The 18799-nt window shown below is 44.9% G+C and overlaps 1 protein-coding gene across 1 annotated transcript in view; it reads right to left on the bottom strand.

Annotated features, from left to right (window-relative positions):
* The window catches only part of vps13c (vacuolar protein sorting 13 homolog C), a gene marked incomplete in the record, with an annotated part of 92945 nt that overhangs the window by 13583 nt on the left and 60563 nt on the right, over window positions 1–18799 (bottom strand). Inside the window, 22 exon segments of the mRNA XM_036210710.1 lie at window positions 1182–1305; window positions 1951–1996; window positions 2075–2238; window positions 2333–2408; window positions 2491–2604; window positions 4360–4441; window positions 4524–4654; window positions 6274–6387; window positions 6463–6574; window positions 6646–6715; window positions 7768–7849; window positions 7929–8069; window positions 8183–8327; window positions 8637–8872; window positions 10689–10815; window positions 13590–13723; window positions 13806–13931; window positions 14025–14180; window positions 14280–14384; window positions 14886–15275; window positions 17550–17847; window positions 17970–18091. Coding sequence (XP_036066603.1) covers window positions 1182–1305; window positions 1951–1996; window positions 2075–2238; window positions 2333–2408; window positions 2491–2604; window positions 4360–4441; window positions 4524–4654; window positions 6274–6387; window positions 6463–6574; window positions 6646–6715; window positions 7768–7849; window positions 7929–8069; window positions 8183–8327; window positions 8637–8872; window positions 10689–10815; window positions 13590–13723; window positions 13806–13931; window positions 14025–14180; window positions 14280–14384; window positions 14886–15275; window positions 17550–17847; window positions 17970–18091 — 3095 coding nt within the window.

Here is an 18799-nt window from a genome sequence, read left to right as displayed (position 1 = left end):
TAATACAATTCCAAGTATATTGTTTTGTTCTTTTTGTCTAGTTTTGTTTTCCTAGTTTTATCATTGCAGGGCCCTCGTGCCAGGTCTTCATTTTAAATGAGAAACGTTTGTCAACTGATCCCCATGGTAACATGCTCATAGACCAATTTGATCTTTGGTTTTGCTTTTAGATTTGACATTTTTCAGAGTGAGCCAAAGACTGACACCTACAGACCAACAACCCTACCGTTAGAACCTGCCACAGAACAGGAGTCATTTTAACCAGAAACAAGCTGTGACTTGGATGAGGATCATAGGTAAGAAAAACTGGAGCCTTCATGTCTCAAAAAGAACCATCTGAGGAATAAACTCTGGTGAGGGTCAGAAAAGGAACAAAGGTTTCAGCATGCTATTCAGTGCTCTGACAGGGCAGCTTTCAGGTCTGAAGGAGCTCAGTTTTAACATGATTCATGTAAAATACTCACAGCAAAAAACAAAGACAACAAAAGTCCCGCCAACAACAACACCAGACATAAAACAAAAGCAGAAAAAGTGGACATTAGTGAGCTGACAAGAAAAGCACAAAGGAAAACAAAGACATTATGACGCTCAAAGAAAAACACACAAGTTCTTTGGTCTCCAAATGACTGGAGACCAAGTGTGAGTAAAGGAATCACAGTAATAGCTGGTTCCCACTGAGCGGTCCAGACCAGACTGGAGCGGACCGGACCAGGACGGTATTTTGAGCTTTCCATGATAAAACAGACCCCTTAGGCCGGACCGATTCGTAACATTTCTGGTCCGTCGTTGGTTGTAGGTCCAAAGAAAATTGTAACGGATCAGTTAAGGCAGAGCTACTGTCGTCACATGATGAAATCCAGTGATTGGCAGAAAGGTTTTTACGACCAGCGCTTTTCCCCACTCAAGATCCAAGCTAAAAGTTTTGTACATTTTTTGGATATATTCTTCAATCTTCTTGCAAAGATTCTATGCATTCAGTTTTCTCCCCTTATTAGCGGGGGTTAGGGACCAGTTAGGGACCGGAGACACGCCGATTCCACGAATACAGATAGCTCAATGGAAACGCTCACTTGAACTGCCCAGACCATTCAGAACCGGCCAGGAGCGGACCGGTCCGGACTGCTCAGTAGAAACGAAGGATAGGACAACTACAAAAAGAAACCAAAGGCAAAAGCAAATACCTCTGGATGCCTTGGAAGGTGCTGCTGGCCATATCCACCAATCCACCTGTTGGTCTGGCAACTATCCCCACCAAACCCTGACCAATGCCCTTGAAAAATCCAGCTGCCCCATCCTTCTTAGCTCCTGTAGAAAACCAGAACAACACTGCTTTGATTAAAGGATCCATGGAGTCTGGGTTACAATGCGCGTCTGGATTCAAATTAGGTGTCGGTGTTTTTGGGATCCATTAAGTCAGAGTCTGGAGGAATTGAGACGTCTGTTCTATAAAAACCATTGAGTTCAGGACATTTTTTGGTTTTATATTTGTGATCTACAGGGTATTGTAGATGACACCGTGTGAAGCAGATAATCAGTGCTGGTTAATACTGCTTAACGTGTGGGATGGAAGCGTAGTCTATAGTCCAAAGGGTTCAAGGGTGTCTGGTTCTCAAGAATTGAGATTCTCCAGGGGTTACTTATTATAATCCAGTAAAGTAAAAGATTGTAAGAAGATCCATGTTTCCTAAATGTTGCTGCTGAAAATGTTCATTCATCTGAGTTGTTCTGAATTGAATTATCTATTAGTTTTTGAGGCGTTTTTTTGGTTGATGCTTCAATGTGCTGGGCTGCATACATTGCCGTTTGGTAATAAGTGTCAGAGCCCCCCCCAAACTAATCATCTAGATTTTTGTCTTGTGTCTTTCGCAGAGAAAAAGGACTACTTTTATTGATCTTTATCTAGGATTAACTGTTAGTGTGATTTCCTGCTGGGGTTGAAGGGACACCGACCTTCTACAGGCTTTGTGACGATGCCTGTAACCCCTCCGACCACGCCCTGCACACACAGGAAAGTGGTTAGAGGTAGCATTAGGTCAGATCTGCTAAAAACACAGACAAACGATTCCATCCCAACCTTCAAAAGCCCTTTCCCTCCTTTGGCCAGACTGTCTGAGAAGTCTTTGGGCTGTCGGTTCATCTCCTCTCTGCGTTTCTGTTGGAACTCTTTATCCATGGTGATGGCTGCCAAGCCTTTACCCATGGAGCCGGTGATCTTGGAGACCATACCTGCAGCACCACCTACAGGAAGGTAAGCCATAAGAACAGAGGAGCACTGTGCCAGCTGGACCACTTTAACTGGTTTTGTTTGTTTTGTCTCCTCAGAGTTTCTTACCAACAGTGTGACCCAACAAGCTGCGAACCCCAATCGCGAAGCCTTCAGCAAACTCCTCTGGACCCTGAACTGCTCCCTGAACAGCAAGAAACCTTTGTGTGTCTTCTCAGACTGAGTACAGGCAGGGAGTTTCTGACATATGCTCCTGGCTTCCTTACCTGGAACGGCTCATAGAAGAAAGCCTCCACTCCTTCAGACAGACCTCGGATCAGACCAAACGGATTTCCCAGAACATCCAGACCCAGGACCAGAACATACATCTGCTTCAGGAACTACAGCCACAACATCAGATTGAAGATTTAAGCAGCAACACTATTAGACCCTAAAGCAATTCTCAATCATGACCAGAAAAATTAAACTCAACGTCCCCCAGCAAGAAACGACCTGGGGAAGTTACGTCAGTCACATGTCTGTGTACATGGATGTGTTAGTCCAGGGGTAGGGAACCGTGGTCCTCGAGAGCCACCTTCCTGCATGTTTTCCAATATACCCTGCTCTGGCATGTTATTATTGGCTGGACACACCTGAACCAGGTAATTGTTTGAGTCCCTACTCATGACTGATTCAGGTTCAGGTGTGTCCAGCCAATAAGAAAATGCCAGAGGAGGGTATATTGGAAAACATGCAGGAAGATGTCTCTCGAGGACCAGGGTTCCCTACCCCTGTGTTAGTCTAACGCTCTAACACCCCCAAGACAGCCCAGTGTCCTTAACAGGACTCTAAATGTTTGCATTGGTTGCATCGGTGCGCCTAACATTTTTTCTTAGGTGCACCAGAACAAAAGTTTGGTGCACCGACCTTCTCGACCACATTACATTTAACAGAATTTTACTCAGTCTCTTTTATTTTTATTTTCTATCAATGTCAGCATTAAGACTTGAAAATGATGAACTTACAAACTGGTAAACATTAAGCTCTGAAACAAAGTTCTGCAATAATGATAAACTAATACATTTATAGTTTATATAGTACATAAAAATTAATAAAAATGCGCAGTTTGATAAAAGCTTAAATTTTTGACGGCAAGTGAAATGGGGGGACTACACTCTTCCTGCTCCGCTCCATTCTGATCATCTGTTAGTAGACAAATAGATCCATGAACATCTTTGTTTTCCTGGTCTGAGCTGGAATCTGGATCAGAACTGGACGCCTGGATGGAAATGATATTGCTCACTATCTTTGTTGCACGGTAATGTTAGCTTGGGGGTGTGAGGGGCTGTAAGCGTTAGAGCGAGTAAACAAAGATTTTATAAGATATCAGCGTGAGGTTACTTTACACCAACAGCCCCGCCCACAACTCAGAGGTGAATTTCTGATGAACTCCAGCTGCTCTGAAGAAACTACGTCCTAGAAAATGACAAGTTCTTAGGTTTTGGCTAAAAACATAATGAAATAAATCCTAATGAAAACACCACTTTAAAGCAATTTAAAAATGGATCAAATATAGTTGGAGTAGGAATTTAAAATGCTTCGCAGAGCTGAAAGTTCAACTTAAAAAAAGAAAACCTTTATGTTTTGTGATCAGTCTAGACCCATTCATTTTGATTTGTGAAATTTAATTTTGTTTTTTGAAATATTTCCTTATTCTTTTTTTTCAATCGTTTTGGTTTGTGGAATTTGTATTAATTTCTAAAAGTTGATGTTTTTTATTTTTTGTTTTGCTCTTTTAATTGTCATTGAGCTCTTTATAATGTTTTGTGTTGATTACTTTATGTGATTTAACCTTCAGGGCCACTGTAGTTCACCGCAAAACACCAATGTCCAAGTGAATAACGGGCTTTTTGGCTTGCCATGAATCTACCACCATTCACACGATCACTGTGAATCAGCTGATTCTGACGCTGGAAAAAAGCGGCTTTTTTCCATGCTACAAACTATTACTAACAACTACTAACTAGTTAGTCACTAACTAACGCACCCTGCGCATGCGCAGCACGCTCAAAAAGACTGAAAATCCTCTCTGGAACATCAAATTTAGTACAGAAGTTGAAAAGGACCAGCGGGGCAGGTGAGGGCTGCAGTGCTACCTGTTCACCATAGTGTCCAGCTGCCTCCTTTATCAGCTCCTCTCTGCGGTAGAACTGGTACTTCACCTCGAAGAAGGCCAGTCTGATGGACGCAGAGACACAGTCATATCCAGCACAACAGGATGTCATGCTGCACCGCACCAGTCCACAACAGTGAGCCTCACTTGAAGACGACGTCATCCACATCAGTCAATGTGGCGCCGATGCTCTTGAGCAGCAGGTTAAGGGACTGGAGAGCTGCAGTTTCCTGAGCCAAACTGTTGCTGCTGGAGTCCAGAGACAGGCTGAGGTGGAGCTGAACAACACCAAGCAGTCACAAGCATCTGTCAACATCTCTGGAAACTCTGCTTTAACTCAACAGTCCAGACATATTAAGCTGCTGCTATTTAATGAAATCATGTCTGTCTGTACGGGTATGTGTGAGTATGTGAGCAAATGTGTGCAACTGTGCGTGAACGTGTGTATTTATTCATGTTGCAGTGTTGTGCATTTTTGTACTTTCCACACTAAAAGGCGATTTGAAAAACCTTCATCTTGTTTCCAAAAACAACAGAGCTACAGAGGAATCCGGAGCGCCTGGTGTATGGATTCATTCAGGCTGCGCTTACCGATATCAAAGCGCTTTTCGGAGGGACATGGCGATCAGTCAAACTGTCAGCCTGTTTTTTTTTTTTTTTACCTTTGTGCTATCCTAGGGTTTACATTGAAAGTGGGTCATCTGGACCTCAAAAGGCAAAGCTGAACTTTATTTTCAAGGATTTTTGATCTTCACTGGTGCCTACAGGAGACAACAAATCCTGTCCTCCTTTGTCATGGGAGGATCACACATCATTGTAAGGGTGGGGTCATCTGGACCACCTAAGAGACCACGAGGGATAATGAATTGCAAACAAAGTTGAATGTTTTGTAAAAATGCTAGCACAGCTAATATGTAGCAGTGTCAGTTTGTGTGGGTGTTTTTCTAACACTGTTGGGAGTGGGTTTGGTCAGAGTAAAGGTTGTTTTAGCTGTATCTGTCTGTTCTTTTATGTGTTGGGAGTCACAGGTAACATCGCTAATATGCTAACGTGACTAATACCCTAACATGGAGAATACACTAACATGGCTAAAACACTAACATGTTTAATATGCTAACATGGCTAAAACGCCAACATGGCTAAAACACTAATATGGCTTAAACGCTAACATGGCTAGTATGCTAACACGGCTAATACACTAACACGGCTAATTCACTAATATGGCTAAAACGCTAACATGGTTAATATGCTCACATGGCTAAAACGTATTGTTAAACTAGCAGGAAAAGTTAAAGGGGCGGGCTTTACGACGCTCGGCATTTGCCCGCTCCTTCACCAACATGGCCAGGAAAAGTTCCCATTCTTTTGTTAATGTTATGTTTTCAGGATGTTTTTTTTTTAATTGTGTTTCCCTGCTGAATTGTTATTGGCATGTTGGAAAAATCAAATCACAAATCAGAAAATGTGGCTAATGTGTAGCGTGTTGCAAACAATTACAGTGAAAACAATTATTGTCTGCCTGACTGACAGACTTAGCTCTGATTCTTTTGTCTGGTTTAATGCGCCGGTGTGTCCTATATATGACATCCGGTTGAAAACAGACTGCCAGCTTTATAATCGTGTGCCCCTGAAAGTGCAGGAAACACAGTACAACATTAAAGGTGAAAAACTCAAAAGCTTCTGGACCCAAAGGATGGAAAACAAGGCAGTCTGAGTGGGGCAGACCCCGGTCCGTTTTAAGAGAAGGTGCAGGAGCAAGCCCCCTGCAGCAAGGGGTCAGAGGACAGGGACACGCTAGCTCAGACTCCAGATGGACACTATCGAGAGCCCGACGGGGACTCGAGACAAATTGATTTAAAGCTACACAGAACTGCTGATGGGGGGGTGTTGATCTTACCTTGATGGGTGAGATGTGGAAATACTCAAAGAAATTGAGGCCTGAGGTTCCAGACAGCGAAGCCTCCATGAGCTCAGCCTGCAGCCCCTGCAGATCTGTCTCTATTAGCCCACTCTGGAACACAAACAGAGTGATCACCTCTGTGAGTTTTTCACCAGACAGTGGTGGCGTTTCAGCATCCTGCTTCACCTTTTGCCTTTCTGCTTGGGAGTCAACAGCTGGTGTGAAGAGAGCCAAGGTGGCCCCCAGGAAACCTTGATCCAGTTTCACTGCCATCTCCTGAACCAGAGCCATGAAATATCTGGAAAATAAGCAGATAGGTTGAAAGTGCCCCGGACAGAAAATGTTTCCTCCAAGTGGATCTTTGCTCACTTGAACTGCATGACTTTGCTGTGCTGGTTGAACCTGGTGATGACTGAAACATCAAAGAACGGCTTTGGTTCTGTGGAGACAGAGGCAGACTTATGTCTTCCCAGTAAACACAACTGGTATGGGGAATCATCCACCGACAATGTTAAGTCTATGTAGACACGGCAAGTGGTCCTGTCGTGGGATTTGAGTGGACGGCGAGGAGCAATAGGCGAGCAGCCCTGCAAAAACCTTTGAAAAATATTGACACGCAGCCAGAATTTTTCCAAGTTCAAACATTGGAACAAAAGGATGAATATTTGTGCTTCAACCAATCAAGAACTTGACTTTGGTAGTAACAGACTGATGATGTAATTAGTCTAAAACCAACAGGAAGAGAAGCACATTGTTGTTGCTTGCAATTGACTCGAGCTTCATTCTGCATCGAAACAAGAATAAAAAGGTCCTCTTATTAATGATTTATTAACATTTTATCTTTCCAATGACTAATGCGGGATAGCGACTCGTCAGACTGGGCCACAGAGAGAGTGAAGTCACGCTTAGAGAAGCAGAACTTTTACTTTAGCTCACCATACTGGGAGCAGATGAACCCAAACATGGAAACGTGCTTGTCGGAGCCCTTGTAGAATTTCCAAAAGAAATAAACCAGAGTTGCTCCTTTTACATTATCCATGTCGCACTTATGTGTGTGAAATTTGTTCTCCGCATTTGACCCCTCCCCTGTGGGAGTGGTGAGCTGCAGACACAGTTGCGCTTGGGAACGATTTGGTGGTTTAACTCCCCAATCCAACTCCTTCATGCTGAGTGTCAAGAAGGGAGGCGTTTTTAGAGTCTTTGGTACGACTCGGCTGGGATTTGAGCTCCAGACCTTCCAATCTCACGGCGGACACTCTAACACAAGGCCACTGAGCTGGTTGGCGATAGCTTCTCCCACAGACAGATTTGTGTTGAGTTTAGACTCACTTTTGCATTTGAACAGACTCAGTGTGTGTAAGTAGATCAAAGCCAAAGTGGCGGAGGCGAATTTGACGCATGATTCGTATTTGGTGTGAATGCACCATTAAGACAACCACCAATCCCCACAGCAGTCTGAGCCTCATGCCAGTCCAGTTTTAAACAGTTAACCTGAGTCCTGAACCAAAGATTTTGGAGGAGGAACTGGATGGAAGACGATGGGGAAAATGGCTCCAGGAAGCTGGTTGTCCACCTGCAGACAAAAATGGTCTTGATTACATCGGTCAGTGAGATCCTGCAAACAATGCGTGTCCAGGTGAATGCATGTCTACTTGTAGCCAATATAGTTGAGCTCTGAGGCTCCGCTGGTGCAGCGACTGCTTCAACTCCATGTAGATGCCGGGCTGGAACGTCCTCCTTATTGGACAGGAGTAAGGCTTGCGCATCATCATGCTGGATCTGCTAAAGTTCACCTGGAAAACAAACCAGAGGCAACACAAACATGAGACTGCCTTCATGGAGCAGGACAAACATCCTAAAAGCAGAGTGCATGCTTGTCTGAGAACTGGACTGAGCTGCCACTAACCTCCACGTTGGTTTCTAGCTTGGTCCAGCCCCCCTCCTCCGTGCTGCTCAGCCGACTCTGGTAGGCTTTCTCCAGAAGGTCGATGTTTTTCTGGCAAAAGGGCTTCCAGCGATTCTTTGGCTTCATTTCCCAAACCACACCTGAACTGTTGAGACATCAGACCGGTGAGTGTGAGACGCAACCATTCAGAAACAATAAAACAAAAACACTTCTTTTAAAGCAGACTACATATTGTTTCTCCCAGCCTAAAGGTCTGTTTGTCCTATTTCACACAATATTCCCAACAGTCATCAATGATGGTTTTTCATTCAAAAAGATCACATTCTAAAGTTCAATTTGCTAATTTGCTAAACTAATTACCAACAGTTGAAGTGTGTGTGATCTGGGACAGTTTCATTAGGGTTTAGTGGTTCAGAAAGAGACATCTGTGGACTCGGCTTGTGCTAATGTTTACTTGTTAATGCCGATGTAAGCAATTTCATGTCGAGAGCTGTTGTTGACCAGTGACAGTCCAAGGCTTTGCAGGGACAATCGGACTTCCTGCTGGAACTGTTCGAGCTCCTCCGCCTGCCGAGCCTTGGTCACCACTGCAGTGTCTTCTGTGAACAGCAGAACTCGCTGGCGACCATCAAGGAAGGAAATCCAGTGAACTTGAGACTTGTTGTCATAGAAGAACTGCCCCATTTCATCCTGAAAGGAACACAAGGATAGATTAAAAAACTGAAGCATTCATTTGATACGTCAGGGGTGCTACGCTACCCAGCCCTGCTCTTTGGGGAACCCTTTTCCTTTTGCTTCCAGCTTGCAAGGCACAGACGTCGTCCTCCGTGTTGGACATTTGGACCTCCGCTTGTGTCGCTCGTTCATTCAATTCCCTTTTTACATCTTCAAAAAGTTTGTCCAACCTTCCAGAGAAGTCTGCCTTCATGGAGGTTACAGACAACATTTCATCTGCCTTGCTGCTCTTCTCCACACATCTGTAATTGAGCTGTGCCAGCCTTCTGCGCTTCCCAACGAAGATGAAACGCGGTTTTAGTTTGGGTTGTTTAGGCTTGTCCAGTTTTAGCAGTTTTGGGCATCGTTCCTTCCTTTTACTTGCAGTAAGGTTTGGTCTGCAGCAAAGGAATATAAAGAAAAAACTGCAGTGCAGCAAAGACCACGACTTTTCACATAATGGGAAGTCGCTCGTGAACAGCTGTTTACCACAGGATCTGTCTAAGAGTTTGCTTCTGCGAGTAAGAAGTGTTAGTCTGATGAGGAGAAGGTGATGTCTGACTTATACTAGGAGGGGAAGAAGTCACTTTCTGTCTCCCAGTAAGGACTGGTATTTTGTGAAAAAGATTCTGGGACAATAGGGGGGTTCCCAAAGTGAGAAACAAAAACAAATGCTGACCAAGAACTGTGAATTTTACATTTTTGTCATTGTTATTATCCACATCAGCTCTGGGGTTCTGTTCTCTATTCTCATTTACTTCTCCTCTCCTCTATTCTTTATTATTTGTTTTATTTAGTTCTCCATGCTTCTGTCTGATGCAGTGTGATTCACGTGTTGTTCCCCTTTCCCACTCTACTCCGGGGGAGTGGGAGGGATTTCAGATTCCTGATGGATTGTCTGTGCTCCTGTTCTTGTCCGTGGACCATGCCTCTGGCTCGTCTTGTCCATGGATCTCACTCCCACCTGTCCTCCAGTGCTATCTGGCTGAACTCTATTCAAATACAGTTGTAGAGTTAGATAAGCTGATTCTTCTTTAACAATCCTGGTAAATCTCCCATTCATCGTGGGAGAGGATCTCTCCTTCATGTGGATATCCCTTTTTTCTTTTTTTTCCTGAATCTGTTTTCTTTAGGAGTTTTCCTTACCGAGAAGGAGGGAAAACCAGTTTAGTTTAGTCAGTTAAGTTTAGCAATCAGCTATCATTTATATTCTATGACCAATCCTTTGCTTTGGTATAATTACCAGCATGAAGCCCAATGAGACACTGTTTTGTCATATTGGGCTATATAAATAAAGTTGAACTGAACTGAATATCAGATGTATTGATGACATCTTTGGACAAAAACTATCCATTTTTAATTGTCTCCTACCAAACCACAACCTTATTGTCAGGATAATTTGGAGCTCCAGATGCTCAAATGACTTGCTCTCCAGTGTTTGATTAATGCAGAGCTGCCATCAGTGTGGGATTGTATGTGTATGGGTGAATGGGGCTGTAAAGCATTATAAAAGTAAATTCTGTTACCATATCCCCTCCTCCCTCAATTGAAAGTCATGTAACAGATGGAGGAATGGGACGCTCAAATCAGTTCATTGTTAAAGCCATTGGATACAACCAGGGTTATGCCAAAAATTTACAAAAGTAAAACACCTCAGACAAACCCCAAAGGGTTTTCAGTGTGAGCAAGCAGGAGGCAACAATGGAGAGAACCCCTTGAGTTGGAGATCTGAAGAAACACACTGCAGAACCAGACTCAGAGTGACCATCCACCACAACGCTCTAAATCCTACCTTCAACAGGTTAAGCTCTCCCGAGTGCTCCATGTAGCTCCACCGCAACATTCGGGGTCTTGTTGGGTCATCCCACACAAACCTGCAGGCTTCACTGGGTTTCAGCTCATGGAGCATCGTTGAGCCACTGAGGAGGAGATGGCAGCATGTAGAGAGAGAGAGAAGCAGAGTTGACCTCAGTCCACATCGAGACTGCGCTAGTTTGCCAAACATCAGATTATCTAAACCAGTGGTCCCCAACCACCGGGTCGCGGACTGGTGAAAGTCCGTGGACTCCTCGCACCGGGCCATGGAAGAACTAATAAATTATACCAGTTTTTTTTTTTTTAATGAGACGGAAATCTTTTATTTTTGAAAAGTCTGGCGGCGTGTAACACAAGAAAAGTTGCATGTGGAACCTTTCTTTGCAAATGAATGGGATACGTTTTAAACCACTCTTGACATGACAGCCCCAGCTAAATCAGGGTCATTGTGTTTAAAAAGTTAATTTCAAACTAAAACCGAATGGTCAAAAATAGATTTTTAGATGCATCAATTATGATCTATAAACAATTCTGAATACATCCATCTATCCATCCATCTTCTTCTTCCGCTCATCCAGACCGGGTTGAGGGGGCAGCAGTCTAAGCAAGGATCTCCAGACTTCCCTCACTCCGGCCACTTCCTCCAGCTCCTCTGGGGGGACCAGCTGAGATACAGAGTCTCTCCATCGTGTCCTGGGTCTTCCTCAGGGCCTCCGCCCAGTGGGACATGCCCAGAACACCTCTCCAGGGAAGCGTCCAGGAGGTATCCGGACCAGATACCCGAGCCACCTCAACTGGCTCCTCTCAATGTGGAGGAGAAGTGACTCTACTCAGAGCTCTCTCCGGGTGACTGAGCTCCTCACTCTATCTCTAAGGGAGCGTCCAGCCACTCTCCGGAGGAAACTCATTTCAGCAGCTCGTAGTCGCGATCTCGTTCTTTTGGTCATGACCCAGAGCTTATGATCACAGGTGAGTACTGGAATGTAGATCAACCAGTAAATTGAGAGCTTTGCTTTCTGGCTCAGCTCTCTTTTCACCACAACGGACCGGTACAGTGACCATATAATGGTGGACGCCGCTCCAATCCGCTCATTGATCTCACGTTCCGTTCCGTGCTCACGTTCTTTCCTCACTCGTGAACAAGACCCCAAGATATCTAAACTCCTCCACCTGAGGCAAGAACACTCCACCCACCCAGAGAGGACAAACTACCTTTTTCCGGTCCAGAAACATGGCCTCAGATTTAGCGGTGCTGACCCTCATCCCAGCCGCTTCACACTCGGCTGCAAACCGCTCCAATACATGCTGGAGGTCCTGACTCGATGGAGCCAACAGAACAACATCATCTGCAAAAAGCAGAGATGAAATCCTGTGGTCCCCAAACCAGACCCCCTCCGGCCCCTGGCTGTGCCTTGAAATTCTGTCCATAAAAACTATGAACAGAACCAGTGATAAAGGGCAGCCCTGAGTAAGGTTTCCTGGACCCCATACTCCCAGAACACCCTCCACAGGACACCACAGGGAACGCGGTCGAACGCCTTCTCCAAATCCACAAAACACATATGGACTGGATGAGCAAACTCCCACAAACCCTACAGTACCCTGGAGAGGGTGTAGAGCTGGTCCACTGTTCTGCGACCAGGACTTAAACTGCACTGTTGTTCTTAAATGTGAGGTTCGACTATCGGACGGACTCTCCTCTCCAGTACCCTGACATAGACTTTCCCAGGAAGGTTGAGGAGTGTGATTCCCCGATAGTTGGAACACACCCTCCGGTCCCCCTTCTTGAAAAGGGGAACCACCATCCCAGTCTGCCAGTCCAGAGGTACGGTTTCTGTTTGCCACGCAACGCTGCAGAGACGTGTCAGCCAAGACACTCCCACAGCATCCACAGATCCCCACCTGCACTGAATACGGTGCCTGCAGAAAACTGCTTTCCCCTCCTGAGGCGCCGGATGGTTTCCCAGAATCTCTTTGAGGCCAATCGATAGTCCTTCTCCATGGCCTCACCAAACTCCTCCCAGGACCGAGTTTTTGCCTCCAACACAGCCCGGGCCGCAGCTCTCTTAGACTGCTGGTACCTGTCAGCTGCCTCTGGAGTCTCACAAGCCAGCCAGGCCTGATAGGACTCCTTCTTCAGCTTGACAGCATCCCTTACTTCTGGTGTCAACCACCGGGTTCGGGGGTTGCCACCATGACAGGCACCAGAGACCTTGCGACCGCAGCTCCGGAAAGCAGCAGAGACAATAGAGGTGGAGAACATGGTCCACTTGGACTCTATGTCACCAACCTCCCTCGCGTGTGGGAGTTAAAGACTCTGACAATGAGACTTAGTTGCTGGATTGGGGGGGTTAAACCACCATATGGTTCCTCAAACGCAGAGAACAAATATCAGTGTATACCTGAGTGTGTGACATTTATACTAGGGTTTACCCTGTGACCCAGAAAGAAACAAAGCAGATTCTGAAGATGCATGGCTGGCTGCCATTCTAAGCTACTTGAGAGGAACTGATGATCGAGGTTTTTATGTTGAAACCTGAAATACTTCTCAAATACGTTCAGCTGGCTTTTATATTTTGTTTTACTATTTTTTTTTTAATTTGATAAAACTTAAATTAGCCTTATATTTACTTTTTATTTACAAATTCAATGCTTGATGTCTTTAAGTCCTTCTGTCTCCTAATTGCACTGCAGTCATCAGACTTTGCCAACAATGGAGTGAACGACGAGCTGCTGGTGTAATGTTCAGGAACAAATGCTCATTAAAACGTCCTTCTGTTTCCATTAACAGACAACTGTTGAAGAGCAGCAACTTCAGACAGAAGAGGCTTCGCCAGCAGCACCCAGAGGTTTGACGGGAAAGGGAAACTGTGCTGACCTCTGGCTGTAGATGATGGTCACCCAGGCTGTGTGGTTCACCAGCAGGGCTGGAGCGGCTCCTTCATAATATTCACTGAAGCTGATGACGGTGGAATGATTGGAGCTGTTCACACTCAGGATGATACCGCCGCACTGCAAACACACACAGTTGGAAGCAGATGTGACACTGGTAGATGGGAAAGATGAGCTGCTGCGTTCGGACAAGCAGACGGACCACATCCAGCTTCAGCAACGTGCCGCGGTCCTCCCGATGGAAGAAGAAGCACTCCGAGCTCGACTCGGAGCCGACCACGCGCACACACAGCTTTCCTGAGGCCGTCTCAGGCCACAGAGGGAGACACTGTCGAGCGAAAGAACATCCAGGTCAGAGCAGGGCCTTCTCTCTCAGAGGTGAAGTACAGCTGATCCAAACCTGAGCAAGAGCTTCACTCACCTCAGTGGAGGAAATGTAGTGCCATTTGGTGGAGTTGGCATTAACCACTTCTCCCACCTCCAGCTCATACGATGACTTGTTGACCAGAGTATAGTAGGGACTCATGGTCACGATTCGAGTCAAATTAAAACTGCTCATCTGGATGCTCACGCCAATCTGAAAGATGCAACCAGACAGTAACTCTTCAACCCCTCACAGAGAAACCGAAGCTCTCCAGGACGATTCAGTTAGAGTTCAACAAATATAAAATGTTACCAAGAAGTCCATGTTAGTGGACGGGCAGCGGACGCAGCCGTAACTTCCCACCGTGTCCAGAGAAAAGCCTTCAGACCAGGAGCTGGTGGAGATGCACAGCTGCACCTGGAACAAGAGACAAAACCCCAAACACACAAAGGATTTAGAGCAGAACTCAACCGCACAGGGGCCAGAATCCAAAACACACCGGAGGTCACGGCCGAGCAGGAGAAACATTTATTTAACACACTAAAATTACATTTTTAAAACTTTAAAACCGTAACTTAATTATAAATAATAAAAAGGCAGGAAAATTATTCAAGAATAAATCAACTTAAACATTAAATAACTTTTAATATTTGACTCTTCATAAAACTATTTTTTGTCAAAATTGTACAATTTAGAAATAAATGCAAGATAACTTTGGGCTGTCAATAACAATAAAATAAAATTATCTGGAGGGCCGGTGGTATTACCCGGAGGGCCGGATCCGGCCCCCGGGCCTTGACTTTGACACATGCTTTAGAGGCTTTGTTTTCTGAGAAAACTAACCAGCAAAGCTGAAAACAACTGACTGATCCCAACAGCACCCTGACACGTCATCCAGATGTGTGGAAGGTTCCTCACCTGGTTTTCAGTGAACAGCTTCTTCCTCCTGAAGGAGAACAGGATGACGTCTCTGTAGTCAGCCGGGTGTTTGACGGTGATGTTCTCTGCTCGGTACTGCAGCACGCGAGACGTCTTGTTGATGATCCAGTATGGACTGAAGAGCGACAGCACGAGGCGGTTTGCTGTCCTCCTCACATGCAGGCTTACATCCACCGTTACATCAGTCGTGGACTCACAGGTCAGACACACATCGAAGAACTCGGGCATTTCCTGCTGAATCCGGAAGTGTCCGTGCCAGTCACGGCCTTGATACTTGACGAGCGCCAACGACACCAGTTCCCCTGACAGGCGAGCATTGAGCAGGTCGGAGATGCTGCCTTCTGGCAGATTATAGCTGTCAGCCGAGTTCTGAGGACGAAAGGTCACATCAGATCCAAGCATTTCAGAAGAACAAGACTCAGAGACCACAAGAAGCAGATGTCCAGATTATTTGGTCTGGTCACAACCACTGCAGACACATCTGAGAAACGTCCCCGTACTTCGGTGTAGCTTCAGATAATTAAGAATCTGTGTGTTTGCATTCTCCTGAGTTTGAGCTCCTGGCTCTAACTGAGGGTGAAGACCTCTTCTGGTTCAGGGAAGTTCCATTTTGTCAGTTCTGTTTACTGCGGAGTTCCTTTGATGTGCAGCAAACACTTCAGTACATCAGCACAAAAGGGGCAGCTAATACACAGAAATTAACAAATCTGCAGTTTGTCTTTTAACCATAATGGAAGCTGAAGGTGATTTCCATAGAAACAGAAGAGCTGCTTCTTAAGACACAGACTTCAAAAGCTCGACTTTGTAGTCGTTATCGCTACAATTTCTGTATGTGGAAGTCTATCTGTTGCACCGTTCACCCCGCATGCGTGAACCACACATCACTTCCACTAAAACATCATTTACGGTAGCTGTGTGGGTGTCGCCTCACTTTCTCTAAAGCATTTTACGGTCAGAGTATGTTTTCAGACGTTAACGGCAATAATAACCTCTTAGAATGTTAATATAGCACTTAAAATGTTTATCATAATGAAACATTCAGTTTAGTGTTAAATAAAAAACTAAAGGAAAAAGACACGTTAAGGATCAGGACCTTACGATCTTGTAGAGGACTACAAACGGACTACAAATGTTTTCTTCTTCTGCTGTTTTACATGACAGCACTTTACTGAGTTTTGCTTTTCATAAATGACTGTCGTAAAGTGGGTGAAGAGCGGTAGGGCCTTGTGGTTTGCACATGCGGGGTGAGCGGTGCAACAGATACACTTCCGTGTACATAAAATGTAGAGACAGTCATTCCAACTGTACGGAGGATGATGAATGCTCATTTACTGTTGGTCTATAGGAGAAACGGGGCCTTTTGATTGACAGCTGCCCTTGCATCAGGCACTGACACAGTGGCAACAGTTCTAGATGTATGAAGATCCTTTGAATGAGGTCCACATTGTGTGGTGAGACTTTGGTTCTGGGAGTACCTCATCCAACAATGGATGCTGACTGTAGCAACTCTGTGGATCCATTTGGTTCAAATGAAGTTCAGATGGTGCACTGCAGCCGGCAGAAGGCTGTGGCTGCACATTCCAACATCTGGGTGGCATTTATCACCTGGTGTAAACACCACAGGATGGACTCCATCACATGCAGCGCTGGCACGTTTGGTTGTTTTCCACTCGCAGTTGGATACAGGAAATTCTGCTGCTGGCTTGCAAAAAATAACGAAAATATTGAAGGTAGTTCTTGTTGGTGATCATTTATGGACTCGGAGGGACTGACATCGACCCACCAAAGGTTGCTCACAGAAAGGAAGTTCACTGAAGTGGATTGAAATAGGAGTTCTTTCGGTCTCGGTCAGTGGGACTGGGACCAGTTTCTTACTTAACTGGTGTCTGGTATTAGAGAAGGACCTTCAGCAAACCTTCTGGTCATAAGAGTGAATGCTCCGGAAATGCAGGAACCAAAGGCAAATGTCTAGAGCAGGGGAGGGAATTCTGACTCATTTTAAAACATTGTTTGACAATGGTTTTTTCCTCACTGGGAGTTTTTTTTAAATAAAAAGAACAACTTCCTCTCATTATTGTCTCATTGAAGCATCCGATATGTAGTTAGCCTTTTGACTTCAGCTCCAGAGTTGATGTTCTTTAAATGATCATAACTCTTTAACCATTTATGCAATTAGCACGATTCCACCGGATTGTAAAGCTGAAAAAAGCCATTTAAGAATCACATGAACTGCATAAATGGTGGAAGAGTTACAGCTAGGGGTGTAACGGATCATGGATAATGCGATCACTAACCACGACTCAGCAAACACGTGTACTGTGGACAACCACCACCCACCGCTTGTGAGTATTATTTAAATCAATTGTCAGCTCACATTCAGGTCAAATTCATCCACATCGTTTTTGATTTAACAAGCGTCAAAGTTGCTGCGTGAGCGTAAAACCATGACACGATCCGAGCAGTGAGTTTTGTGATCGTTACACCCCTAGTTACAGGAGCACGGGTTCTTTCCTGTCACTGGTGACAGTTCCAGTGCTAAAGAGTAAATGTTCAAAGCTGGTGCTTTGGAGACATTCCAAAATAAAGGTAAAAATCCTTAAAGAGTGAACAGCTGGAGTTCTATCTCCTATGCAGCTGTCGTACCTCCATCATATAGCAGACCATGTAGGGCAGGAGGTTTCGAAGTGTAGCCACAGGATGCAGATGGATGACGTAAGCCGGATCCCAGTCCTCCTCCCCATGATTGGCGATGTGCTGCAGGTCGTCTGGGGTGGCTAACGTGCTAACCATCAAAGGCAGAACGCCATTGCTGTTTGCTGGACATTGCAGCAGTGAGTGCACCTCTGTGCTGTGGTGCACCTGCTCCTTCCAGGCCACACAAGTAGTGGATGGATTGTATTGTCCTTCCAGGAGACCCGCAGGGCACACAAACAGCTGGCACCTGTGGGACACAGAAGCACATGAGAAGAACAAGGTAAAACTAGTCTCATGCACAGAACATCCGCTGAAGGAACAGAAAAAGTGACGCAGAGACCACAGGGGAGCCACATGGAAGAGTCATACCTGTACGCTTCCAAGGTGACGTCAAAGTCTTCCTCTGGTTTGACAAGCCCAATGCTCTGTAGACTCCTGGAAGTCTGACAGTACTTCAAGATGGTGAACGGGACAGAAAAATGGTTCTTTATCTGAAAGTACAAAGCATGAGAGGCTAAACTCACACCTTTAAGCTTCTTTTATCCAAATTGAAAACAGCAGAGGTGGACAATAAGGTCTCTGTTCTGCTCTGAGTCTGAGACACAACTGCCAAACTCAATCACACAAGGGGCCAAAATCAAAAACACACCTTAGGTCACGTGTCGAACAGGATAAACATGTATTAAACACTCTAAAACTACATTTTAAACCTTTTTAAAAATGTTTTTAACTTGTTCTGTCCAACAGCTGAGCAAACAGGTACGGGCTGAGAGCTTCTGTGTTGGGCAGATTTTACTGTCACAACAGGAGTTTGAGTATAAACCCCTGTTGTATTTAATGCTAAACTTTATTTATATTGATTATGTTTTTTTTTTTTTTTTTTTTTTCTTTTGTTGGACCAGACGGAAAGGAAAAAGGAGGGGGGGGGGTAGAGAAAAAGAGAAGGAAGAAGATGCTAACATCATAAAACATCCAGGTCTAAATAGCAAACTAGAATGGGCGGGGCCTGTCTACACACACACTGTAGTTACACACACACTTGTTGGCCAAAATAGTCTCCACATTTAAACTAAACATAATGTACTCAATTCAACTATAACAGCAGCTCACTCACTCCATCATACAAACACATTCAGATAAAGACTTTCATTCTGTCACACATACTATTAGTGCTAAGGTGAGCTGATACCTGTGCTCAG

Source organism: Oryzias melastigma, unplaced genomic scaffold (genome assembly GCF_002922805.2).
Source record: "Oryzias melastigma strain HK-1 unplaced genomic scaffold, ASM292280v2 sc00184, whole genome shotgun sequence".
NCBI classification, from domain to species: Eukaryota; Metazoa; Chordata; class Actinopteri; order Beloniformes; family Adrianichthyidae; genus Oryzias; species Oryzias melastigma.
This window is presented reverse-complemented; position numbering and strand designations above follow the sequence as displayed.